Source organism: Fukomys damarensis, unplaced genomic scaffold (assembly GCF_012274545.1).
Source record: "Fukomys damarensis isolate Sample0158 unplaced genomic scaffold, DMR_v1.0_HiC HiC_scaffold_18, whole genome shotgun sequence".
Lineage (NCBI taxonomy): Eukaryota > Metazoa > Chordata > Mammalia > Rodentia > Bathyergidae > Fukomys > Fukomys damarensis.
In genome coordinates, this window is record NW_022900930.1 from 49,267,867 (window position 1) to 49,291,156 (window position 23,290).

General features: G+C 44.2%; 1 protein-coding gene across 2 annotated transcripts in view; it reads right to left on the reverse strand.

Moving 5' to 3' along the window:
- Positions 1-507: 507 nt before the first annotated feature.
- Pinx1 (PIN2 (TERF1) interacting telomerase inhibitor 1) overlaps positions 508-23,290 on the reverse strand; it is a 70,845-nt gene continuing 48,062 nt past the window's right edge. For both annotated transcript variants that reach the window (XM_010622849.1, XM_010622841.1), the window contains one exon: positions 508-3,242. In XM_010622849.1, coding sequence (XP_010621151.1) covers positions 2,736-3,242 — 507 coding nt within the window. In that variant the 3' untranslated portion in view covers positions 508-2,735. The remainder of the gene's footprint in view (positions 3,243-23,290) is intronic.

Consider the following 23,290-nt stretch of genomic DNA (forward strand, 5'->3'; position numbering starts at 1 on the left):
TCTTGCAAACACAGTCTTCTAGGATCTGACTCACCCAATTTCCAGCTAACCAGCTGACCAGGTTAGAAAAGTGAATCCACTGAGCGTATCTAAGGCACAGAGCACCCAAGGGCACCTTCTGCAGCAGATACAAATGATACCAGCTTGAGTTGCTTATACTACTGCTGTCTGCCAGCTGCTTCTAGATCCATTCCTACCTGGAAGCAGACATGTGCTGGGTACCAGCAACAAGAAAGCCTGCTAGGCTGGGGTCAAGGGTGAAAAGCTGAGGCTTGACCATGGCAGAGAGGTCTGGGCACTGTGGGTCCACGGACAGCATTAGTCTACTCGTAGATACTGGACGAGGTGTGTCTGTATATAAAGGAGGTAATAATGATGGCTGCCTCATAGCGTTGTCTGAATATTTGAATGAATCAGTCAATTTAAAGAACCTGAAATAAGGGCAAGTAAGACTTTATCTTTTTAAATTTTTTTTGCCTGTTTTTCCAGATAGGTCTCACTATGCATCCCAGGCTAGCCTTGAACTTGCAGCAATCCTCCTGCCTCAGCCCCTCAAGTGCTGGGATTACACCCACCACACCACAGTGTCTGGCTAAGACTTCGTCTTATAAAAATAACATGCAATAGAAAAGGGAAGTTGCTGCAAAACAACATAGAAGAGCCTCCTCATTGAACAGTTCTTTTCCTGGGATCCTACTTTTCCTCTTCAAGCTGAAGGATGACAAGAAAGCACAGAACATAAAATCAATGTATCTTCTACCTGGCCAGATCATTTCAAGCAAAAACTAGGGTACATATGTGCTAACAATTTCAAAAATATCAGGCCTATGAAATGCATTGCTATTAACTTCCGCTTCCATGCTCAACAAAGTGGCTTGAGAGACACGGTGGAAAAAGCAAAGCTGAGGGCTTACAAAGAAGTGCTCTGCCTCCTTTAAAGCAGATGACCATGGTGCAGTCTAAGCTTGTGCCTTATTCTCAGGATTGTTAAAATTGTCTGGTAGTCCTTTCTCCAACCCACAAGACAGTCACAATCCAACCCACCTCCCTTCTGTACAAGTCACACTTCAGCCACTCCTCCTGCAGCATGTCCTGCCTCAGCCTCCCACGCAGCTGTTCGGCTATCCTAAATGCCCCACCTGCTTCCTGGCCCTCCAGCACACACGTCGCAGTCTGCCTGACTCTCCTTACTGATGAAGAAGTAAAGGTTAATGCAATACAAGGCAAAAAGAAGTTGGCTTAATGTTTGTAAAAGATCGTACCCTTTGGGTTTCACGCATTCCCACTCCCTCCTGGGCCTTCAGTTTCACCTACAAGATGGGACAAGCAGAGGTAGCTTAGGCATGTGGCCTCTGTGAGGAAAGAGACTTTACAAATCCTGGGGCTTTATTAGCTTGGGATTCTAAACCTGGGAGAGATGATAAAATTTGGAGACCAGGAATCCTGTGTGTGTGTGGATGTTGGGTGCGGCTCTTTTCAAACAGTACCATTCACTGTTCTTATAGACTAAACCCAAGCACGTTTCATGTATTTCTTAACTTCAAGACTCTTGGGGCTGGGCTTATGTCATGGTTGACCTTCAGCATTAAAATCAAGGGCAATAGGTCATGAGAGTGTGAGTCTTAGTTTCTGCTACTAGAAGTGATCTATAAATCAAGTGGAGAACAATGCCAGTCAGCCAGGGCCTCCTAGCCCAACCTGGTCAGCAGCAGGGCCAGCTGTACAAGATGCCCCAGCAGGACCAGGAAGCAGGCAGGGGGAGGAGTCAGCAGAACCAGAAGTGAAATCAAGAGCAAGTGAGAGGGGATGCAAGTGTGCAGGATGAGGAGGAAAGGAGGCAGAAGGGAGGTGGAGGCAGAGGAGTCAGGGCCGCATTCCTTTCACGACACCAACACAGGGCTAGGCCAGCAGCCCACGGGAGGCAGGCAGGCCGGCCAGCAGGTGGTGAAGGTGACGCAGACACTACAAGGCACACCATCCGGTTTGGGCAGGGCTAAAAGGTGTCTATTTATAGATTTACACTTTTAAGAGCTCTCTGAAGTCAGTCCCGGCCAGGAGAGTGACTTCAAGGTGTACTGGTTCCACAGTCCAAGCATCTCAGTGCTTGGACCCTCTCGCAGACCTCCTGACCTGACGTCACACCTGGGGCAGAGCCCGTGATGAGTGACTTGTCGTTAGGAAGAGACATTGTAGGACAGCTGCTGACTACCTGTACCAGTCTGCGACACCCAGCAAGGAGAGCTGCCCCACCAAACTAGAGCACAGCACACAAAGCCCCTCACTGTGGAATGCAGTCACATAGTTCTGGCTTGGCAGAGACGTGCAGTTGGCTACAGAACAGAAGGAACTCTCTGAATCAAACTATTGCCTCCTAATCCCTTAATTAGATCAACTTCTTCAGGAGGAAGCACAAGTCCCTGTTCCCAAAGGAGGTCCGAGCCAGAGCACACTGACAAGATGCAGTGCATGTGTGCACACAGATGTGTGTGTTCACATGAGTACAGACAGACATTCATGTGAGAGGCTCCGAGTTTAAAAGATTTATTTGTGTGAGAGCCTTGGTCTGGAACAGCAGAGACTGTTCTCCTGGAGGTGATGGGGCGAGACTCGGCATCCCCTGGCATGTTGGGAGCTGCGCCCCAGCTGCGTGGGGTTGGCTCTGCTCTGACTTCGGGCCAGAGAGTGCCCGGCGGCACCTGACGGCACAATGGTCGGAGGCCCTGGCTGGAGAAAATTCATTTGGAGGCTTTCTTTTTCTTCTTCTTCTTCTTCTTCTTCCCAGGAGCTTCATCTGGGGCAGCAATGGCAGCTACCTCTACTGGCTGCTGTAGCTTGGTCTTTGCTCTCTTCCTTCTGGGCTTCTGGGCACACTCCTGGTCACCAGGGGCCTGTGCACAGTCTTCAGTGGCCTCGTCCCTGCAGGGGTCTGTGGGCTGCCACATGGCCCGGTCTCCCTTCTTGGTCACATGTCCCTGGCTCTCCTCTCCTTCCCGTTTTTTCTTCTTAGGCTTGGTCTGGGGATAATTCTCCACATCTTGATCCGCTGCCTCTCTGGCTTTTTTCTTTCCCCTTTTCCACCCCACATGGGTCTCTGGAAGGTCAGGCTCAGGGACGGGGTCCTGTGGCTTGCTCCTCAACTGGGCCATGCGGTAGGCGAAGTATTCCTGGATGGTGAGGGTACTGGTGGTTGTGGTGGAGGTCTCACTCCTGTCCTCAGTGGCGGGGCTGCACTCATCTTGGTCCTGGGTGGGGAGAGAGTTAAAGGCAGTAAGCATCAGCTGTCCACTCTGCACTCATACTGTGGGCCATGCACACTCACAGTTAGGAGAGAGCCTGGGAGCCCGCTGCCTCTGCTTCCTCTCCCTCTGCTGGGCCCGGACCCCAGAGCACGTAAGTGGCCACATGCCTTCTGGCTGAGCACCAGGTGGGATCATAGCTGGACAGACAGAAGCTAACTTAGGTTTAGTTGGCAAACTGCCCAGATGGATTTCCGAGTAAACATTTCCTTAGGAACCACACTATAAATAGTGATCAAGTCCCCAGGGTCTCCCATAAAAACCTGGGTCACAAATTCTAGAGCTTTGTGATTTTGACAGACATTGATTTCTGCTCCCTTAGTGTGCTGATCTAGAAACAGACAACATGTGTATGGGAGAACTGTCCCCAAAGGGCAAGAGCCACACGGAGAAGGGCTTCTTTCTCTTCAGCATGCGGTGTGCAGCCAGTCTGGATTCCAGAGGAGGATTCTAACAACTGTAAATGTAGCTGGTTATGCTCTGCTTATGTAGCTAACTCACCTAACTGTAAACCAACAAGGCAAAATGGACCTTGTGCTTTCTTGACCTAGTGGCCCTCAAGAAAACCAAAAAAGCTGAGTGAGTAGCATCCTGTTTGAAATTCTAGTAGAATCTGGAACCACTGGGGCCTTGTGTAGCCACTGCCCTATTGCATTAAATGTTACCTTTTCACATCACTATTTACCAAATAAACACTGACCTTATTTTTTTCAGCCTCTGGGCTAAAAAACTAAATCATGTATTAAATTTGAAATTTCAAAAACAAGATGCAAAATATGTGGGATAAATCAACCAAGTTTTGGGAAAAAGTTCAAGTGATCTATTAGCATTTGTTTCTGGCTGAAATCCCACCAGGCAATTTTTTGGGGAAAGAGCTGCTATAGGAGTCAGAAACCAGGTCACTCTGTCTCTCTGTTCCTCACAAGCTGAATAAGGGCTGAAACTGCACCGCAGGATGAGACACCTTCCAGAGACTCTCGGCGCTAGCCAGTCAATCCCAGGCGATGGACAAGAAAGATCTTGCCTCCCATAAGGGCACACACCCGAGTCACACAAGGACATGGGCCGGGCCCGGCTACAAAACAGGTCTCGGTGATAGCTGCCTGCCATGAGTGGGCCCCTCTTCTGGAGTGTATTTGTGAGTTTAGAAATTCACATTCAAGTCACATCCTTCAGATATCCATGCTGTGCTCATGTATTTATTACCATCTGTATTCCTGCTTTTACCAGGGTGAGTGTAGGAACTGATTGCTGCTATTAGTTACACATTTAGTTATTAGGAAACACAAAACCATTTTCTAGTCACTTGTTGGACTAGGGATCTTTCTAATCCCAAAAAACAGGCACACTGCTAATCGACTACTAAAGTGCTAGGGAGTTCAACAAGCCCAGGCCGCAGCACACCAAGCTCAGCAGGGCAGGGAGACAAGCCAAGGAAGGGCTCAAACCCAAGCCCTGTTCATCCATCAGAAGGTGCAGACAGATAACTTGCTGGGACAGCCACTCAAGGTTGGGCAGCCGGCTCCTCACTATGGGAATATATCCTCTCTGAAAAACCATGGACACCAAGAAGCACACTGAAAATCCAACTCCTGCTGGAGCACTGCCCAGGACTCATGTTTCACACACTTGAAATCAGAAACACAACTTTACTAGAGATTATAACCCCTGCTTCTGTATTCTTGGCTCAGCATCACATGGCAAAATATGTATGTTTTCTAGAAAATAAGCACTTTTTATGTCTTGTCTCTCTCTCTTTTTTTGTTTTTTTTTTTTTTTGTACCAGGGATTGAACTCGTTGTCTCTTTGAAAACATGAACAAGTACTGAAAAAAAAATCAGTTATTTTTAAACATTTTGAAATAAGGACAACTTGGCATCTCACATCTCTGTTAAGCATATAACACAACCTCAAAAAAGTCTGTAATACTTAAATGTGACTTTCACTACTGTGTAAACTTTGAGAGTTCTAGTTTGCTAATGGTATATTCTATAAAGGAGTAAAACAAATTTATCAATAACATGAAAACTTCCACTTCCATGCAATATACTCCTGGAGAAGTTACACCTGCCTCATCAAGTTGCCAAACATTTGATTTAGGCTAAGGAAACATCTCTTTCTGAAAACTCCAATTCCTGCTGTTAATTAATGAAAGCCCTTAGACAAAACCCAAAGCCTCTTGGGCCTTAGTTACCCAATCAAGTAAAATGAGCAGGTTAAATTAGGTGTCTTCTAAGGCCGCTGCAGGGCTGCCCATCAATCACTACATGGTGCAGTGCAGGCAGTGGAGAGGCCTGGGGAGGCCAGAAAGTGGGTGGCAAGACGAGCCCCGACACAGAAAACTACCACTACGCCTGTCGGGCCTAGCTGAGGAGACACTACAGCTACACTCTACTGCCCAAACAGACTTGCTCACGTGCAAGAAAGTGTATGGCCCAAGATCAGTCTGACTGCCCAGAGCAGGAGGAGCAGATTCTGTTTAGTACTGAGTAACATGTAAGAATTCGTGTGAAAGAACTGCTATTGTATAGAAGCTAAAATCACGAAAGGTCAAAAACTGAAGTGACTATTAACTAGAACAGGAATCTACTTTAAATCTAAGTCCTGAAAAACCATCCTGATACTTCGCCTTCTAAGAAAAGGGGTAAGAAGCTGGAACTTTGGTTTCCAACATTGCAACTTCTGAAGGTTCTCTTTTTATGTACCATCGCTTGAAAAAATCTCTGGCCCTTCATATACCCTAAACTTTTTTCTTAAATGGTAGGTAGTGGGTGGAGGAAATGCTAAGGATGCTGCAGGCTGAAAATGGAAAGTGGGTGCTTCTGAAAGGAATGAACTGGCCCTTGGCCTCAGCTCTGTGTCTCTGCAGTTCTTGATCTCTCCAGTCCTGCTCTTAACACCAATTCTCATTTGCTCTTTGGTGACAGCTTTTCCTGCAGCACAGGGAAGGGGTCCCACACGGGGAGCCTGTGTGGGACCCCAGCTCCCTGTGACTAGGGACAGTGCTGGCTGACTGTTGCCCTCTTGCTGGCAGAGCTCTGGGTAGGGGGAGCCGTACCTAACTGTCTGTGCTCAGAAGCACACCTAGACAAGGAGCTTGTCAAAGAAAGGATTCAATGAATGGGAGGAGAAACGGTTAGAGAATCTGACAACATTTAAAAAATTACTCTCTCAGGGACAAGGGGAAAAAATGAGAACCAAGACTTGTCATGTAGAGGTACAAGATCCCAACAATGAATGTAACTGTACTGTATCCCTAAAATGTACCAATAAACTCAATTAAAGCTGAAAAAAAATTACTCTCTCTACATTTGTAAGATATGCACTATTCTACCTTCCCTTTCATTAGTAAGAAAGGCACAAAGGCAAACACAGAATTTTGAGATTTTCTACATGTTGCTAGCAGACACTCTTCTTTTTGAAATATAAAATGACAGCTTCTTCTACTGTTCTAAAAAAATAGTCTGATGAGTTAATCTTTTTTGCCTTTTCAGAGCTGATGAGTACACAGTATGTGCTACATATTTTTGATGATTAATTTTTCCCCAGTGATAAATGGAATCTCATTTCCATAGAATCAACATGCGTGCCATGAATTAGAACCCAGATCACTCAAAGTGACCTGTTTTCCACTTCCCAAAACTCCAGAAGACATGGTCACGTAACCGACCATGTGCGATACACTGAAGAAGACAGCCACCATCAAAGACCCAGGCGCTCAACATGCTGAGGCATCCTAAATGATGTCACTGCAGTCCAAGAAGCATTCTCTCTGGTTTGCAGTAGAGAAAAGAGACTTGAGTCACGGCATCTCTAGGTCTCAGGGTAGGAACTAGTAGGAGTGGAATGTGGCCCCAAGACCAGGGAGACTGCCCAGTCTCTTCCATTATGGTGCCCTAACCATTCCTCTGCAGCAGCCTCACCTGTCACCTTTTCTCTCCTCAGAAGCCACCCCAACACTAAATAAAATATATGATTATAAAATTCAGGGATGAAGGTCTACACAACTTTGAGTATGGCGGACTTTAATGGATGCACGTCTCAGAAAAATTGTCAATGAGAGACTACTTTTTAAAAAGAGAAAAAAAATCTAGTTTGCAATTCATGTAAATAATACCCTGAAGCCAGGCTTAAGAGTTCTACAATTTCTCAAATTAACATGTAAATTCTCCTGACAAAGTCTGACAGGGAACACTCAAGTCCAACCTTCTACCCAAGGCAAGAATTCCTCTTGCAGAATCCCTCTTGGGTCAGATAACCTCCTCTTGGACACTTCCAAAGCAGAGATGAATTACTCTGGGTGCTAGTCCACCCCACAGTTAGCTTGTGCCAACTCAGTTTCCTCCTTAGCAACAGGTTGATTCAAGGGGTGCATGGATATATACTAGGAGAATCTTAATCTCTAGCAACTTGGAATCAATAGTGATGAAACAAGGCGGTGGATGCAAAAGAAAGATGACCTTGCCTATGTGATTCTATTCACCACAACCCCCTCAGGTACCTGAAGAACACCTGAAGGCACGCATGTCCACCTTCCGTTTGCTGTTTCTTTTAGACCCCTATCTTGTTGTCTGGGAGAGCTCCTCCTGGCTACAGAGAACTGTGCGCTTAGGTCATTCGGACGTGTACACTGAGATGGATTACCAGCAAAATGTTCAAAGAGAAATGAGTCTCCTATCACTCTCAAGAAGAATGTTATCAGTCTTGTTTGGGACAGTGAAAGAAAAAAGTTTGCAGAGAGCTCAGGGAGGCATCTGAAGCAGATGTGCCATACGTGTAAAATCTGACTGCTCACAACAGACACACCCACCCAGGGACAGTAGTGTGAGGCAAAAATCTTCGCTCCCCAGCCTCTCTCATGTGCTCATGAGTGAAGGGACGGTGCAAGCTCTCTGACTTGCATGGGAAGAGCCAAAAGTCATCCTTCAGTGAGCTTTTCTCAAGAAGGAAAAAGCAGATACCCAGAGCTCCAGGGCAATGAATATAGCAACTGCCGCTATTCATTCAATGGCTATTGCTTGTCATGAACCAGTGCACACCACCTAGGGCCTATGTGTAATCAGAGTGTGTTGGATTAGTCCCTGAAAGGTTAAGAAAGCTTGGTGAGCAAGTAGTTTGAAAGAACATTCTGTCCATTTCCCAAACTTTTTTAGCAAGACAGTTCTGACAAACCCAAGTTAAGTCCTGTAGATCCCTGGGAGACTGAAATTGTGCCTGCCCACCGGATACAGGGCTTCAGAGGTAAATTCAGCTGTGAAATGACTTTGTGTCATTTCATGATGACGGTACTGCAGTGTGTGTACTTTAACCCCTTTTCCAACAGAAGGGGCAGGTGAAATGACTTAGCCACTTGCCACTCAGGCCTGGAATGTTGTTCCAGATCCCTCATTCACAGCCATGCACATCACTTTCTTGAAGATCAAGTTCAAGATTGCTTAGTTCACAAGCCTTATCCCTAGTGGAACATCCTTTCTTGTTTATTTACTACAACCAGCAATTAATTGCCTCTATTATCTGTTTTTGTAACTTGCTTTGCAAGCATCTTCCCAGGGAAATAATAAGTTTCCTGAGGACAGGGACCTATTTCCTTGGGGTTCTGCTCAATCTCCAAGGAGAACAAAAACATGCTGCATGCTCAACTAAGCACAGACTCCAAACTGAACTGGATCAAGGCTGGTAAGAGCTCTCAACACCACCCACTGGCACCCACCACCAAGCCCTGGGCTTGGCTTTGCTGGCATAGATCTATCTGCACACAAGGCAGATCTAATGTCAAGGGTAAGAAACAGAGAAGATGATCTGTCTTTTACAGTAGAGAGTCTTTCCACCAAGAGAAAACCACTTACTTCTACTCAGAATCTTGCCTTATGATACAAAATGCTTCTCTAACTACTGCAAGGAACACATGAATTCCACTTGATGTGATCCAACAATTTATTCCCTGTGGCCCTCAGCAACAGATAGGAACCAGATCAAATGATCCAAATATCTTTCCTCTAGTCTATTATTCACTTGCTCCACAGCCATCTTCCAGGGTAAGTCACCTGGAAAAAAGCAAGATGCTATGGGAACTGTCACACTTGCTCTGTGGGATAGGCTGAACATAAGCCACAGTCTACATCAGCTGAACTGATCTTACCAGGTTGGGGAGCAACAGTGTTCTAGGGTGTGCAGGAGGCACAGGTGGAGAACTTAGTGCAACCAGATGGGAGTTCTACCAGGGCCCTGGCAGCAAGCTGTGAGATGCAGCCTACTTTGAATTTTTGGTGTGAAAACTCAAGCTGGCAAAGCTTTTAGTTCTAGGAGTCATCGCTGGGACTGCCACCAAGACTGGTGAGGCGACAGCTCTAAATCATTAGCAAGCGGGCAGGGATCACACCACTGCACTGGCACTTCTTTCCCTGTCTGTCATGACCCCTTCATGGTTTCATGCATTTTCTTCATAGTTTTCCAATAACTGAAAACATTCCATCTTTTTTGGCAAACAGCTATTTTTACACTCAGAAAAAGTTTACCCAACTGTGAAATCCCGTACTTTTTAAGGACATCCATCACTCCCATTTGGAATTAGGCTAACCACACAAAGCCTCAGTAATAACCAGCCTCAGGGAATCTGACAGGGCATCATAATCACTTTTAGCACTAGCAGGTATTCAAGAATCAAAAACAAATAAAAACCCCAACTGAAAATTTTTGATTGAAAGCAGTTAAAAATCAAAACTATGACAATGGAACAAGAATTGTGCTGCAAGTAACTGGCAAACACATAGGGGAATTATGCATGCGTGCACATGTGCAAACAGCACAGGAACCCGCAGCCCATGTTAGCTGACAAACTATGGCTTGGGGCCTGTCTTTGCACACCAAGAATTATCTTTATACTTCTAACTCGTTGGGGTAGAGGATCAAAAGAACATTTGATGATGTGGAAATTATATTAACTTCAAATATCAATGTCCATAAAATTTTGAATTTCTCCAGTAAAAAGTTTTAAAATCTATTTTTACAAATATACCTAATAGGTACTCAGTATTTGCTGAATGAACTTACAAGATATGGTCTGCTTTTGCAAGTCATGCGCTGCTGGCTTTAGAAGCATCAGATACTTTTTAAGAACATACATGTGCAGGCACACTCAGTGTGCCCTTTATCTGTGACCTTTCTTTCCACAGTACTGTAGTTTGAATGCATCCCCTAGTTCCATGTACTGGAAACTTCATCCTCAAATTCCTATGCTGACGGTATCTCATGGGGGCCTCTGGGAGGTCAGGGTTGGGTGAGATAGTGAGGGTGGGTCCCCTATGGGATTAGTGGTTTTTTAAGAAGACAGACCTGAGCTCACAGGCTGGTTCTCATAGCATGAGACACCTCCCATCATATCAGGACACAGAAGGAGGGTCCTCATCAGATGCTGGCCCAAGACCCTGACCTTCTTAGTCTCCAGAACTATAAGAAGATCTTTGTTCTTTGTAAGTAACCCAGTCTCAGGGATTCTGTTTGAGTAGCAGAAAATAGAGTAAGATGTAGTTTCAGTATGTGTAGTCAACTAAAGTTTGAAAATTGTATAACAGAGATTTCAGAAATAATCCACAACTTTTAAACTGCTTGCCACTCTGGGGAATATAATAAAATCTCATTTTCCATCATTCCTGGAACACAAGTTCATTCCTCAGCCCAGTGTGCCTACACTGTATACACTACTTACTTGCATGTGAATCACTCTGACAGTGTCTCAGTTACCAGACCAACTGCTGCAAGATCACATGGCCTCTGCTCAAGTAATCCTTGTTTTTCTTAACAGCTTCAAAGCATAAAGAAGAGAGATGCTGGCAATTCAGATATGCCAAAAAACACTTTCTTTGGAAGTGAAAAGGTAAAAGTTCTTGGCTCAGTAAGGAAAGAAAACATTTGCTAGGTTGATAAGCTCAACAGCAAAACTGAATCTTCTATCAATGTAGTGTAAGAAGGAAAAGTAAGTTCCTGCTAGTTCTGCTGTTGGAACCCAAACTGCAATTTACGCCACAGCGCATGGCAGGTGCTTAGTTACAATGGGAAAGGCTTGGAAAGTCTTGGAACATAACCCCCTTTCTGTGTGCGTGTGGAGCTGGAGGGCACTGGGCTTTGAAGCCTTCGATCTCAGTCTCTTGCCAGTGACAAAACACCTGCTTTGACAAATTATGCCAGTGAACAGGAGAGTCGCCGATAGCTGCTGGCTTCTGAGCAGCAAAGGATGAAAGTAAGGCAGAACGTTAGGTCATGAAGAGCTCTGGTGTCAAAGAGAACTCACAATGACCTGCAGTATGCAGCTACTCACGAATAATCAGGCGGCAGAACTTGGCTGTGAATTCAAACTCAGACAAACAAACTGGACAGTTCAGGTGTGGATGATAGAGAACTGGGAAGCAGAGTATCGTGCTTTTCTCTAGCCTTTGGTAGAGAAAATACAAACAATGCCAGATTCCTCCTATGAATGCCAATGTTAACAAAGCTGATCATTTCTTCTTTTTTTTCCATTTGCCTACTCAGCTGCTCAAATTACCACTCATTATGAAAACCCAACATAAACATGTTGTAAAGGGATGGCTTTCCATGGCAACAACTTCTCAAGTAACTAACATCACAACACATACAAGAGTCACTCTGCCTCTGGGGAGAAGAGGGCAGAGCAACGTAGCAGGTTTCCTTCCTTGTGAAAGATCCAGGGCTGGAAAGCTGCAGCCACTCGAGCAACTCATGACGACGCCAATGCTTTGCCAGACTAGCAATCAGAAGATAAACGAGGCTCCTCCAGAGCTACAGATGATCAATGTGGCACAGGCAACTTCTGAATGAAGTCTAAAAATACTCCAAACTGACTGTGCTTCTAATTCTAGGGCAGCTGGTTCTCTCCCTGCTCTCCAGAGGCAGGGCTATGGCTGTCACCCACACTGAAGGTGAGGGCTCAGATCTCAAGAACAGAAGCAGAGGGCTTAAGGAGGCTATCCTGTCCTCCAAAGAAGCCTTGAAGAATCCCGAAAACTCAAATATGGGGTGATCTTTATTACAGAATGCAGAGCAGGCTGAAATGATTTTAGATTCTTTAGAGGATAAGATCTTTTTAGAGTATTAATGTCTTTTTAGAATAGTAAAGATTGCTTTTAAGAGAAAGGTAACTTAATTTAGGTTAATGTAGCTGGCAAGAAAAACATGTCCCTTCTCGCAATTCTTATTTACTATGTAAGTAAGGCTAATTACAGATATTCCTCCTAGAACGATTTATCTGTTTAACAACTGTTTAGACTTACAACCCAGGCATGCTGTTCCGAATTATGACCTGTCACTTGGACTTATGACCTGCTTTTAATGTAGTTCTGCACTTCTTGTTTATAGCACTTCAATATCTTTTTTTGTACACCTCAGCTTGTTTACAGTACTTTACTATAATTTTTGCTGATTGTACTGAACAGTAAAACAGTAGTTTTATGTTATTACAGTATAGTACTGCATGCAAATTATGCAAATAAAAGCAAAGTCATCAAGTTGGAGTTTCCTTCAAGTTTTTTTGTTCTGAATATTGTAGTGGACAGGCAGTAGACCCTCAAGTTAAACTGGCCTGACAGGGGGAACAATTTGGATTAATTAGGTTAATAGAAGCCTCATCTGCCTCTTAGTATCTACAGCATGTATCCAGGTAAACACCCAGATCTCAGCTGTACTGACTTACAACCAACGTGAGCTTCAACTATTTCTTGGGAACTGATCAAGTTTGTAAGTCAAGGGTCCACTGTACTATGGATATACAAACCCTTATGTAACAACCAATTAATTTAACAACCTCATCACTGGACCTGAACTTGGTCATTAAAACAAGGAATGTGTGCAATACTACTTGCACAAACTCTTAATTCACCAGAAATCAATGTAACAAAAATATTTAAGAAATATTCTAGGAGTAAATTTGGTAGGGAAAATTATTACATGCAAAATACGTTGAAGTGGGCCGGGGATTAGCTCAGTGGTTCCACAGCCTGCTTCGCAAGTGCAAGGACCTGAGTTCGATCCCTGGTACCAAGAAAAAAAAAAGTTGAAGCTAGTAAGAATAAGTTAAAATTCTGAACTCAATGAGGGATGTTTAAAAAGTAAATGGTACAAAATTATCTTACCTTAAGTATTGGTATTACCACAATTACAAAGTACACTGGAACAATTCACTTTTAGAATTAAATATAACAAAACCAACTATTAGCCTATTCAAGAAAAACCCTGATCCATAAATTAAGATTTTTAATATGACAGTTTCCCAAATTCCTACAAATTATACAATTCTTAAAATTATCACTAAGTTTTGGACTTTCAACTACTATCTGTCTGAACCTGCAAGTGGGGTCCTCTGTCAGGCTTTTGGTCACTGGTGATGGAGGCCTTGAGGCTGGCCCTTGGCTGGGACAGCGACATCCAGTCCTTCCCAGGGGCCCTTGCACAGACCACATGAGAAAGCAAGGCTTTGCCTTCCCCACCGGCCTCCACCACACTCCAGGCCAAAGGAAGGCTCCTCTTCACCCTATTCTCATGATGTCACAGGATGAGTAACATTGGGGAAAGTGTTATTTCCACCTTCCTGACAGGAGGGAAGGACAGAAGGAAAATGAGCAGCTATTTCACACTTATGCTCCCACATGAGGCCATCTGGGTGTCAATTTCTTATTATCACAAAGGCACTTAAGACCAGTTACTTAACCTATCAGCAAATGAAAAGCCAGATCTAATTCTTCCAGGCCCAACCTATGTCCTGGCAAAATTCTACCCAAACAAAGCAACCTGGCAATGCCGGACTCTGTTGGCCCTGCTGCCTGACTGCTCTCCTTAACGCAGGTCTTCTCACAAAGCTGATCTCAGAGCTGTGAAACAACTTTCCAAACAGCACTGACCCACTTTCTCCTTTCTTGATCCTCTAGAAAGGGAGGCAGGCTCCAGTCCTGTTTGAAGTCCTTGCTGCCAGGAGATGGCCCGTTTATGTCTCTTGTCCTAAGACAGGAAAAGGATACACTCTCAGCCCCATGTGCTAAGGAGAGATAAGACCTGAGATTTCTGTCCTCAGCCTTATCAGCTCTTCCTGAGACTTTCCAGAGCAGACAGCACTGTGACTGGCAATAAACTGAGGAGGGCGGGGTGGCAGCTCAGCACTAGGCTGGGCTTCGAGTGGCTGGGGATGTGGATTGTGGGGGGTGCAGAAGAATGAGGAAAAGAGAAAGTTTTTCATGTACCTTAAAATAGTTTGGTTCAAATGATACTGCCTTTCTTTCTAAACACAGATTTTGCATCTCTGCTTGTTAAAACCGCAGCAACAAGGACAGTGGTTTTATAACTTCCTTTCCAGTAGGAATGAACCACAGTCCTTGCTTTGGGCCCTGCCAATCACAACCCCATGCTACCAGCTCCTGGGCACGTAGCACAGCAGATCTGCCAGGGGACCCTCCAGTGAGGTGCCTGGAAGCAGTGGCTGTGCAGGGAATGCCTTCTGCAGGCACGTGAGCCTCCACTTAGCCCTGCTGTGATGCCCATGGACTTGCTCACTGACACGGGTCAATTCCCGTCTCACAAATTGAAGAACAACCGAGGCCACGGGACACGCCTCCACATACAGAAGGAGGCTGCTGATGACCTGCTCTGCTCTGAAAGGAACTGCTCCTGTGCCGCCAATAGTTAAACACTTCAGAAATTCTGGCCTTTTCTGGGTAGAGGGAGGAGGGGCAAAGACAGCTGCTGAAAAGATCCGGATTTAGCCGAAATCTTGAGAAACTAGTTATCTTAATTACATCTTATAGCTAAACTCAGATTTACCATGGTCTGTCTGAAAGGGTAGAGAAGGACAAGGTGAGCATCTCATTGTGAACTGCAGCTGCTGGAGGACTTCAGAAACGAGGCTAAGGTTTCCCCGGTATCCCATTAACAAAACTGCGATTTCTGTTCCCGTCTTAGCAAAGTCACTCCTCTATTCTGGAAGGAACATCAGCAGAGACAGCAGGCTGAGCCTTAGGATGGCAGGTGATCTAACCAAAACTGCTTTTCAGGCCCGCACACATACAACAGGGGCCGCTCAGCCACTGCACAGATAAATTCTAGGAGTCAGGTTCCACTTGAGGTCAGCACCACGGTCAAACTACAGAATAGTAAACGAACACCTAATATTGTCAGGAGAATAAAATGGAGAATGTAGTCTATAAGCACAAGTCCAATTTTTTTTTTGTATCGGGGGATCCGACTCAGGACCTTGTGCTTGCGAACCACTGAGCTAAATCTCCGGCCCTTAAATCCAATTTTTAAAAAAAGCAATTCCTAAAAATGAAGTGAAGTTGATTCTATAACTGCTATGTTGAACAGCCACATAGAAATTCCAGATGATTTTAAAAGTCTTTTGTACGTACACAACAGGATACACCCGAAGACAAGAGGACTGCACCCATAATTCCCTGAATCTTATCTCCCTTCTCCCCTCCTTTCTCCTTTTGAGCATAATCAAAAGACTGGGATAATTAAATTCCCAGGGTTACTAGAATCTATCAATTCCAGAAATTCTCAGTGTGGGTAAGTATAAAAGATGAATGAAGTTAAGCCTTTATGGTCCTCACTATACACTTACAATATGAATATAAACTCATAATTTATCATTTAAAAAATCCATACTTTCTCTATATAAGGAGGTACAGGAACAATGATCAACATAGGAACAAATGAAAAACCCTAAAGCCTAAACTATGGTCTCCAAATATCATTTACAAATAGGAACTGGGGAGAAATGAATGTTTCTGGGTGTAGGGCAGGACGGAAAACTGATACCAGATGGGAAGGAAGCTAATGAATACCATTAGGATCATGTCAAAAGTACTCAGCTTGATTTGTAAATGTTCAATAAATTGTTTGAGGAAAACTAGATTTCCACATGTAAAAAAAGACACTGGACTCACCTTACACATGCACAAAGGATTGAAAGAAACATAAGAGATATATCAACCGATTATGTGTGATAATCTGAATCCCAATTCAAAGATACTACAAAAATAGCAAAATTTATGACATTTATGGAAATTGAAACTTTGGATGGTATATGCAGTTATTATCAATTTTTATATAGTACAATAATGCTAATGGCATTAATGGAATTATACAATTTAAGAGTCCCTCACTTTTAGAGATAAATACTGAAGTGCTACAATGTTTATGAATAAAATGTTGACTTCTGAGCTGGATGGATCAGATTCAAAGTAACCCAGAAGGTAAGTGTCTGGGAAGCTTGGCCCTCTGTGCTGCCTGCTTCCTCAGACTCTAGGCCGTGGCAGATGCACTCTTCTGTTTTTCCTAGAAGGCCTATCAACCCGCCAGCTGCCAGGAAGACATCCGCAAATGCCCTTCCTGGATCTCTGGAGGGAGAGGGGAGAGGGGAGAGGGGAGTGGAGAAGGAAGAAGGGAGGGAGAAGGAGGACACAAGGCAGTGAGGGAACGGGGATGTAGCTCTGTGCAAAGGCCTGGGGCCAATCCCAGTACTGCAAAAATAAATAATATAAAGTAAGCAGGCACACAATTTCTAATCTGAAACTTTAACAGTTTTGGAAGAAGAATGGGATAGATGTTTTAAAGCTGACACTGTCTATAAGTTTTAGCAATAAACACAAAAATAAAAGAAAACACACTCTACAGATTCCCCAAGTCTACCTGATTTCCTGTAAAAGCTGCCTTCCTTTTGGAAAGTGCTGACATTCAATGCTGGGATTCACACGGGTAAAGTGCAAGCCGTGCATGCCCATGTCAGCTCTTCTTTGTGTGCAAACAGAAACCTGATGAACTTGTGTTCCCTGGAATCAAGACACCAACTAAATGAAGCATCTGCTAGAAAGCCACGTGGAGTCTGGGCTCACAAGACACGCTTCCAAGGTCAGTTGCGTGAAACCTAGCACAGAATGAGAACAGAATTACAGAGGAGTCCTGGGCAATGTCAGAAAAGATGACTGCAGGCTGGGTGTCACCACTGCTCTACTCTGCTGGGAACAACTCTTTCTGATGAACAGATGATAAACCTGTCAGAGACAGCAGGAGGCAAATCAAAGATGTCCACACCTTCTCAGCCTTGTGCTAATTGGCAGAGACCAGCTGCTGCTCCAAGTAGGACTCTGCATGAACTTTCCAGAGGTTCAGGCTGCCGCAGACAAGAATGGGCAGAACTGCCCGCAGCAGAAAACCCACCAGTTGACTCCTCAGAAGCAGAAGGAACTCAGAATTGAAATCTTTCTGAGGAAAAAGAATCTGGAAAAGTCCTACAAAGTTTTACACTAAAGACTGAGCTTTAAACGTACACTTTTGGTTGTTATAAATTAGTTCCAAAGGAATTATATAAGATTACAATTTGAAGTCTGATAAGAATTAAGATATATACTAAATTGTACCTGCAGCTAACTAGTGAGCTCCTACTAGTTCAGTGCTAAGTTTAACCTGGTTCTTGTATTACTCTATAAAGCAAGTTCTCAAGTCAGAATCCTAATTTTAATACTTTAGAACCAAAGTTAATAAAGAACAAAATTCTTAGACTCCATCCAATAGTGATACGCTACCCAAATGATTTACAGTTTGACTCACAACTCCTAAGGCAGAGGCAAATGGTTAGTCAAACTACTTAGAAGAAATGTTTTCTGGTAGCTTCAAGCCATTTAGTGGTGTTCACTTAGGTACAAACATTTGCTGTACTAATTACAATTAGTTCTTATAATAGCAATCCCACTGGGACAGTTTAAACAATAAGCTGGGGTTGAAGCTGTTTTTTCCTCTAGAACAAAGGTTTGTAAACCCCAAACTCAAATAAGAAAGAAAACCTTGAAACAAATACTGTACTTCTTCTCACAGCAGTAAGGAAAGACTGATCTGTAGTTATCCGCGTGTGAGAGTGTTGCCCATATGTGTGTATCTACAGGCGTATGTGCATGGCACCCCCGCTCCATGTAGGGAAGGACTCAGACACTAAAGGAATACAAGCGATACACTAAGCACAGTTCTGTCTCTTTAGGTAGACAAGGCTTAGGTTTGTTGCCATGAAAATCATAGTAAAGATTATTTTGGATCAGCTACCCAAAGAGATTCTAGGCCTAGGTTAGGTATGGCATCCCTGGTACCTTTGGTTCATAAACCTAACCAATTCTTCTTCTTTTCATTGATCCCGAATTCCTCGCAATCTACAGAAGTATCTCTAATCTTCCTTTTTTTTTTCTTCCTGTCAATATATTTAGAGTCATGAAAAGTAATTTAGAGGGCTGAACTTGATGGTTAGAGAAATCCACTACTGAACTGCATCAGTTTCTGTATTTTTGTTTTTATAATGACAGTTCAAATCTGTGATGGCCAGATGAGGCAGCATGGTAAGTTAGCTACAATACATCACATGCCACCATGGGAAGAGTCTTAGCTTTAAGGGGATTTCTTGGGATAACTAAACATCAAGGTCAAATCTGTGGACAGCATCAGCATTTTGTGAAGCTATGTTATTGCCGACTCTCCTCTCACATGCCTGCCTCTCTGACATCTGTGTTCACATGCCTGCCATCTCTGACATCAGCGAGCAGCTCAGCCTTCTTGGTAAACAGGAATGGTGTCAGTGTGTGCTGTATAGTTCCCAAGAGGTTTTCCTAGGCAAGTGGAGCTGGACACCCCCTAACCCTCAGAAGGAAAGCGGGGGATGCCAAACTCTGGGCATGGCTGCTGCACAGGCAAGCCTCTGCCAGCCTATGTTAAGAACCATAAGAATAAGTAACAGTGGTTTAGTTCACAGGGCGGATGCTGTTCAGCTGGCAAGGCCTCCCTGGGCTCAGCCACCTGGCCTGAGGTCAGCTCCCATTCTGGGGGCAGAGGAGGCCCGAGGAAGTGGCGGCCCTGCCACAGATCTGGGCAGTTGTGAAGAACTCCCTGTGGAGCTTAATCAGGTTCCCACCACATGCCACCTCCACTATGTCCAGCTACCAACGCCTCAGCACCTACCGTAAGCCTGCTGCATGCCAATCCTGGGGACCAGCTGCAACAGCACTTGCACCCAGTGCAGCTTCCCCACCCAAGCAGTCACCATCATGGCCCAGTACACGATTTCCATCCTCAGTATCTCAGCACACAAGCAAGGTGTCTTCTATGATGTCTTTCATCATTTTTTTTTCACAGCTTTAATTGAGTTTATTGGTACATTTTAGGGATACAGTACAGTTACATTCATTGTTGGGATCATGTACTTTTACATGGCAAGTCTTGATTCTCATTTTTTCCCCTTACCTCTGCCCTCCCTTCACCCCCTCCTCCCCTCCCCATCTACAAACACTTTATTTTCATCTTTTCATTCTCTCACATTTTTTTCTTTTCCCTTTTTGTTCTTCCCCTATGTATCACACCTTCCCTACACCTTCAGCTCCTTTCTTCAAATTTCTAAATGGGAACTAGCAGAAAGAATCAACAACTGGGATCTCATATTACTAAAACCTTCTGTACTTCAAAAGAAACCATTAGCAGAACTAAGAGACAATCTACAATGTGGGAAAAAATTTTTACCAGCTGTACCTCAGACAAAGGACTATTATCAAGGATATATAAAGAACTCAAAACAATCAGTCCCCCCAAATATAAAGACCCAATTCAAAAATGGGCATCCGAAATGAACAGACATTTCTCATACAAAGAAGTAAAAGCAGCAAGAAAATATATGAAAAAATGTTCCACATCACTGGTCATTCGAGAGATGCAGATGAAAACAACACTGAGATTCCACCTCACCCCACAAAGAATGGCTGCTATCAAGAAATCACACAATAACAAATGTTGGCGGGGTTGTGGGGAGAAAGGAACCCTCCTCCATTGTTGGTGGGAGTGCAGACTAGTGCAACCACTATGGAAATCAATATGGAGATACCTCAAAGAGCTTGGACTGGAGGTTCCATTTGACCCAGCCATCCCTCTGCTGGGTATCCTTCCAAGAGAACTAAAAGAATCATATCACAGAGAAGTATGTGCACCCATGTTTATAGCGGCACAGTTTGTAATAGCTAAATCTTGGAAACAACCTATTTGCCCATCCGTTGGAAACTGGATAAAGAAGTTGTGGTTTTTCTATAAAACGGAATATTACTCAGCCATAAAGAGCGAGAGAATAGATTCACACATAGGAAAATGGATACATATTGAAGATATACTCCTAAGTGAAATAAATAAGTCCCACATGTGTAAATACCAAATTGTTTCCCTGGTGTGAATAGTCTTTCATCATTTTTAAGACCTCCAAGCAGTCCCCTGGCTTGAGCGAGTTCCTTCATGAGGCAATGACTAATCTGTGCATGTTTGAGGGGTGGGGGAGGTAATGTGTGTTCTAATGACAAAACTGCACAGATTTTAATAGCTGGACTCTTGGCCAATTTTTTCCAAAAGAACTGCTATTTTTAATGTGGAACTTTGCAAAGATAACATTTTACACAAATACATAAATTGTGTTATAGCAGAAACATCTCTGATACTTTATATACTTTTACTTCAGTACTTCAGAACAGATGACAATACTACTGTTCTTCTTATTACACTAAGTTACATGACAGCAGGAACCATTTAACTGGTAAAGAATCACAGGAGAGAAATTAATGATAAAAGTGGGTCCAATAGGGATGGTTATATATATTATGGAAGGGTGCAGCACAGAGCTTCTCTAACCACTTACCAATCCAATTATTTAAACATGGGATGACCAAAAACTGCATATTTTTTAATTTTTTAAGATAAAGGGAAATATAAAAACAACTTTAACCAATTTTTTGAATACAAGAATCAATTGGTTGAAATGACACCTGCCCAAGCAACATTCAGGACAATCAGGACATAAACAAATTCATTGCCTGAGTAATGCTTGAGGTAAACTGTTAAGTGGTTAAAAATTGGATGTACTGTATTAAAGGATACTATGATGCTGAAATCCACAAAATTCAAAATACTGGAAATTCTGTAAGACAACCCAAAGTCTTCAACAATAAACTAAAAAAAAAAGAAGGAACTGACCCTAGAGCCAGCTGCAAGCACACATGTAATCCCAGTACTTGGGAGGCTGAACAGGAGGATCACCTTGAGTTCAAAGCCAACCTGGGCTAAATATTGAGACCCTGCCTGTCTCAATCAATCAATCGACCAACCAACTGACCAAGTGGTCTAAAAGACACCATCAGTTAACTGCAATATGCAGCCCATCTTAGGACCCTGATTCAACACACACACACACACACACACACACACACACATTATAATATTATGAGATGACAAGGCAAATTCAAATACTGACTATATTTGATGATATGAGGAATTCATCTTTTCAGGCTGTGACAGTATGTATGTCAGAGTCCTTATCTTTTAGACATATATACTAAGTACAGATGCAAAATGGCATGATTCCTATGCATCACTTCACTAAGAAGCACAGTGAGCAGGAGCACAGTTGGAAGCTGTTACCTGGGGAACAGGTACATAGAGATTCTCCTTATCCTCTCTACTCCCCGCTCAAGTTTACCATACTAAAAAGTTGTGCAGAGTAGATGACGTGCAGTTGGTAACCCAAGTGGAAGTGGCCACCACTTGCGACAGAAACAGACCCATGGGCTCTCGGAGCAAAAGCAAGGCTGAGGAAGCCTGGCCAGCAGAGAGGTGACCACTGGACACTGACTCAGACAGGAACAGCAGAGCACGGGTAGTGTGCTTCCCTTATGAGCTCATGCACTGGCCCCCAGCAATCACTACTAATGTTAGAACAGGGTTTTTCCCTGAGAGTCACAATTCCTCTCCCCAGCAAAACAGGAACTGACTCTAACAGGAATATTATGTAATTCCAGGGAACTAAGGAGATTGGGAAAAGCAGGATGGGAGGGAAAAGTGTCACCGGATGAAGGTAGAGGTGGAGATCGAAAAGCAGAGCTCCTTGGGGAGAATGGGGGGGGCGAGCCCAGCACCCACTTCCTCCTATCCCCTCCAGCCCTGGACAGAGAGGGTGAGAGGGATCTCATACTCTCCACAGAGGTCAGAGTTACTGGACCCTAGATGGTCATGACAAAAAACAGCTGTTGAGAGGGCCCAAGAACAGGGCAGGCAGCCTTCCTCCCACCCTCTGCTGAGGTGTAATCAACAGGCCAGAGCTGCATATATTTAAGGTGCACAATGTGATGATTTGATACAGGAACACAATGCACAACAATTTCCACCATCAAGCTCACCAGCACTCGGCACCCTGGAAATCACCAGCCCAGTGCCCACGCATGTGGTAAGAACACGTCTGTAACATTCTTATTTCCCACCCACTGGACAGTGACCTCCAGAACTCACCTTACAACTGCATACTGGAGCCGCTGACCAATAGGGATCTCCCTTTCACTGTAGAAGGCACATGGGTGAACCAGGAGCATTTCAGGAGCTGTGTTGTCAAATAACACAGGGACCCTAAGCGACACATGTCACAGGCTCTGGGGCAGGGCCAGAAGAGCAAGCTCCCAAAGAGAAGAGGGGTCGAGACAGCCTGTCCAGGCTGGTCCTGCTCTGGACAGGCAGGGAGACACGTGCATCGCCACCACACTGACACCCTCCACGCACCAGGCTTCCACGCACAGGTATCTCTCCGCTGTCTGCATCATGAGTTTTTCCTTGGGCCTAAGGTATATCTAGTCATAATTGCTCAAGAGTGAACATCTACCACTTTCATTGCAATAAATCATTGAAATTACAACACAGGTGTAAAAACTCCTACACACTGAGGGCGGTGAGCTTGCTCCACCTGCCAAACCGTTCTAGGAGGTCAGATTGGTGTCTTGCCCTCTGGCAGGCGCTGACCCTGCTCTCTGGACTCCTGACAGGCGCAGCTCCCTGTCACTCACACAGACCCCTTCCCTTCTTTCATTTCCAGAGTGCCCCAAGGCCTCTTTCAAAGCTCTTCTGCCACCGAGCCCTATGTCCTGGGCCTGCAGGGAGGCTGACAA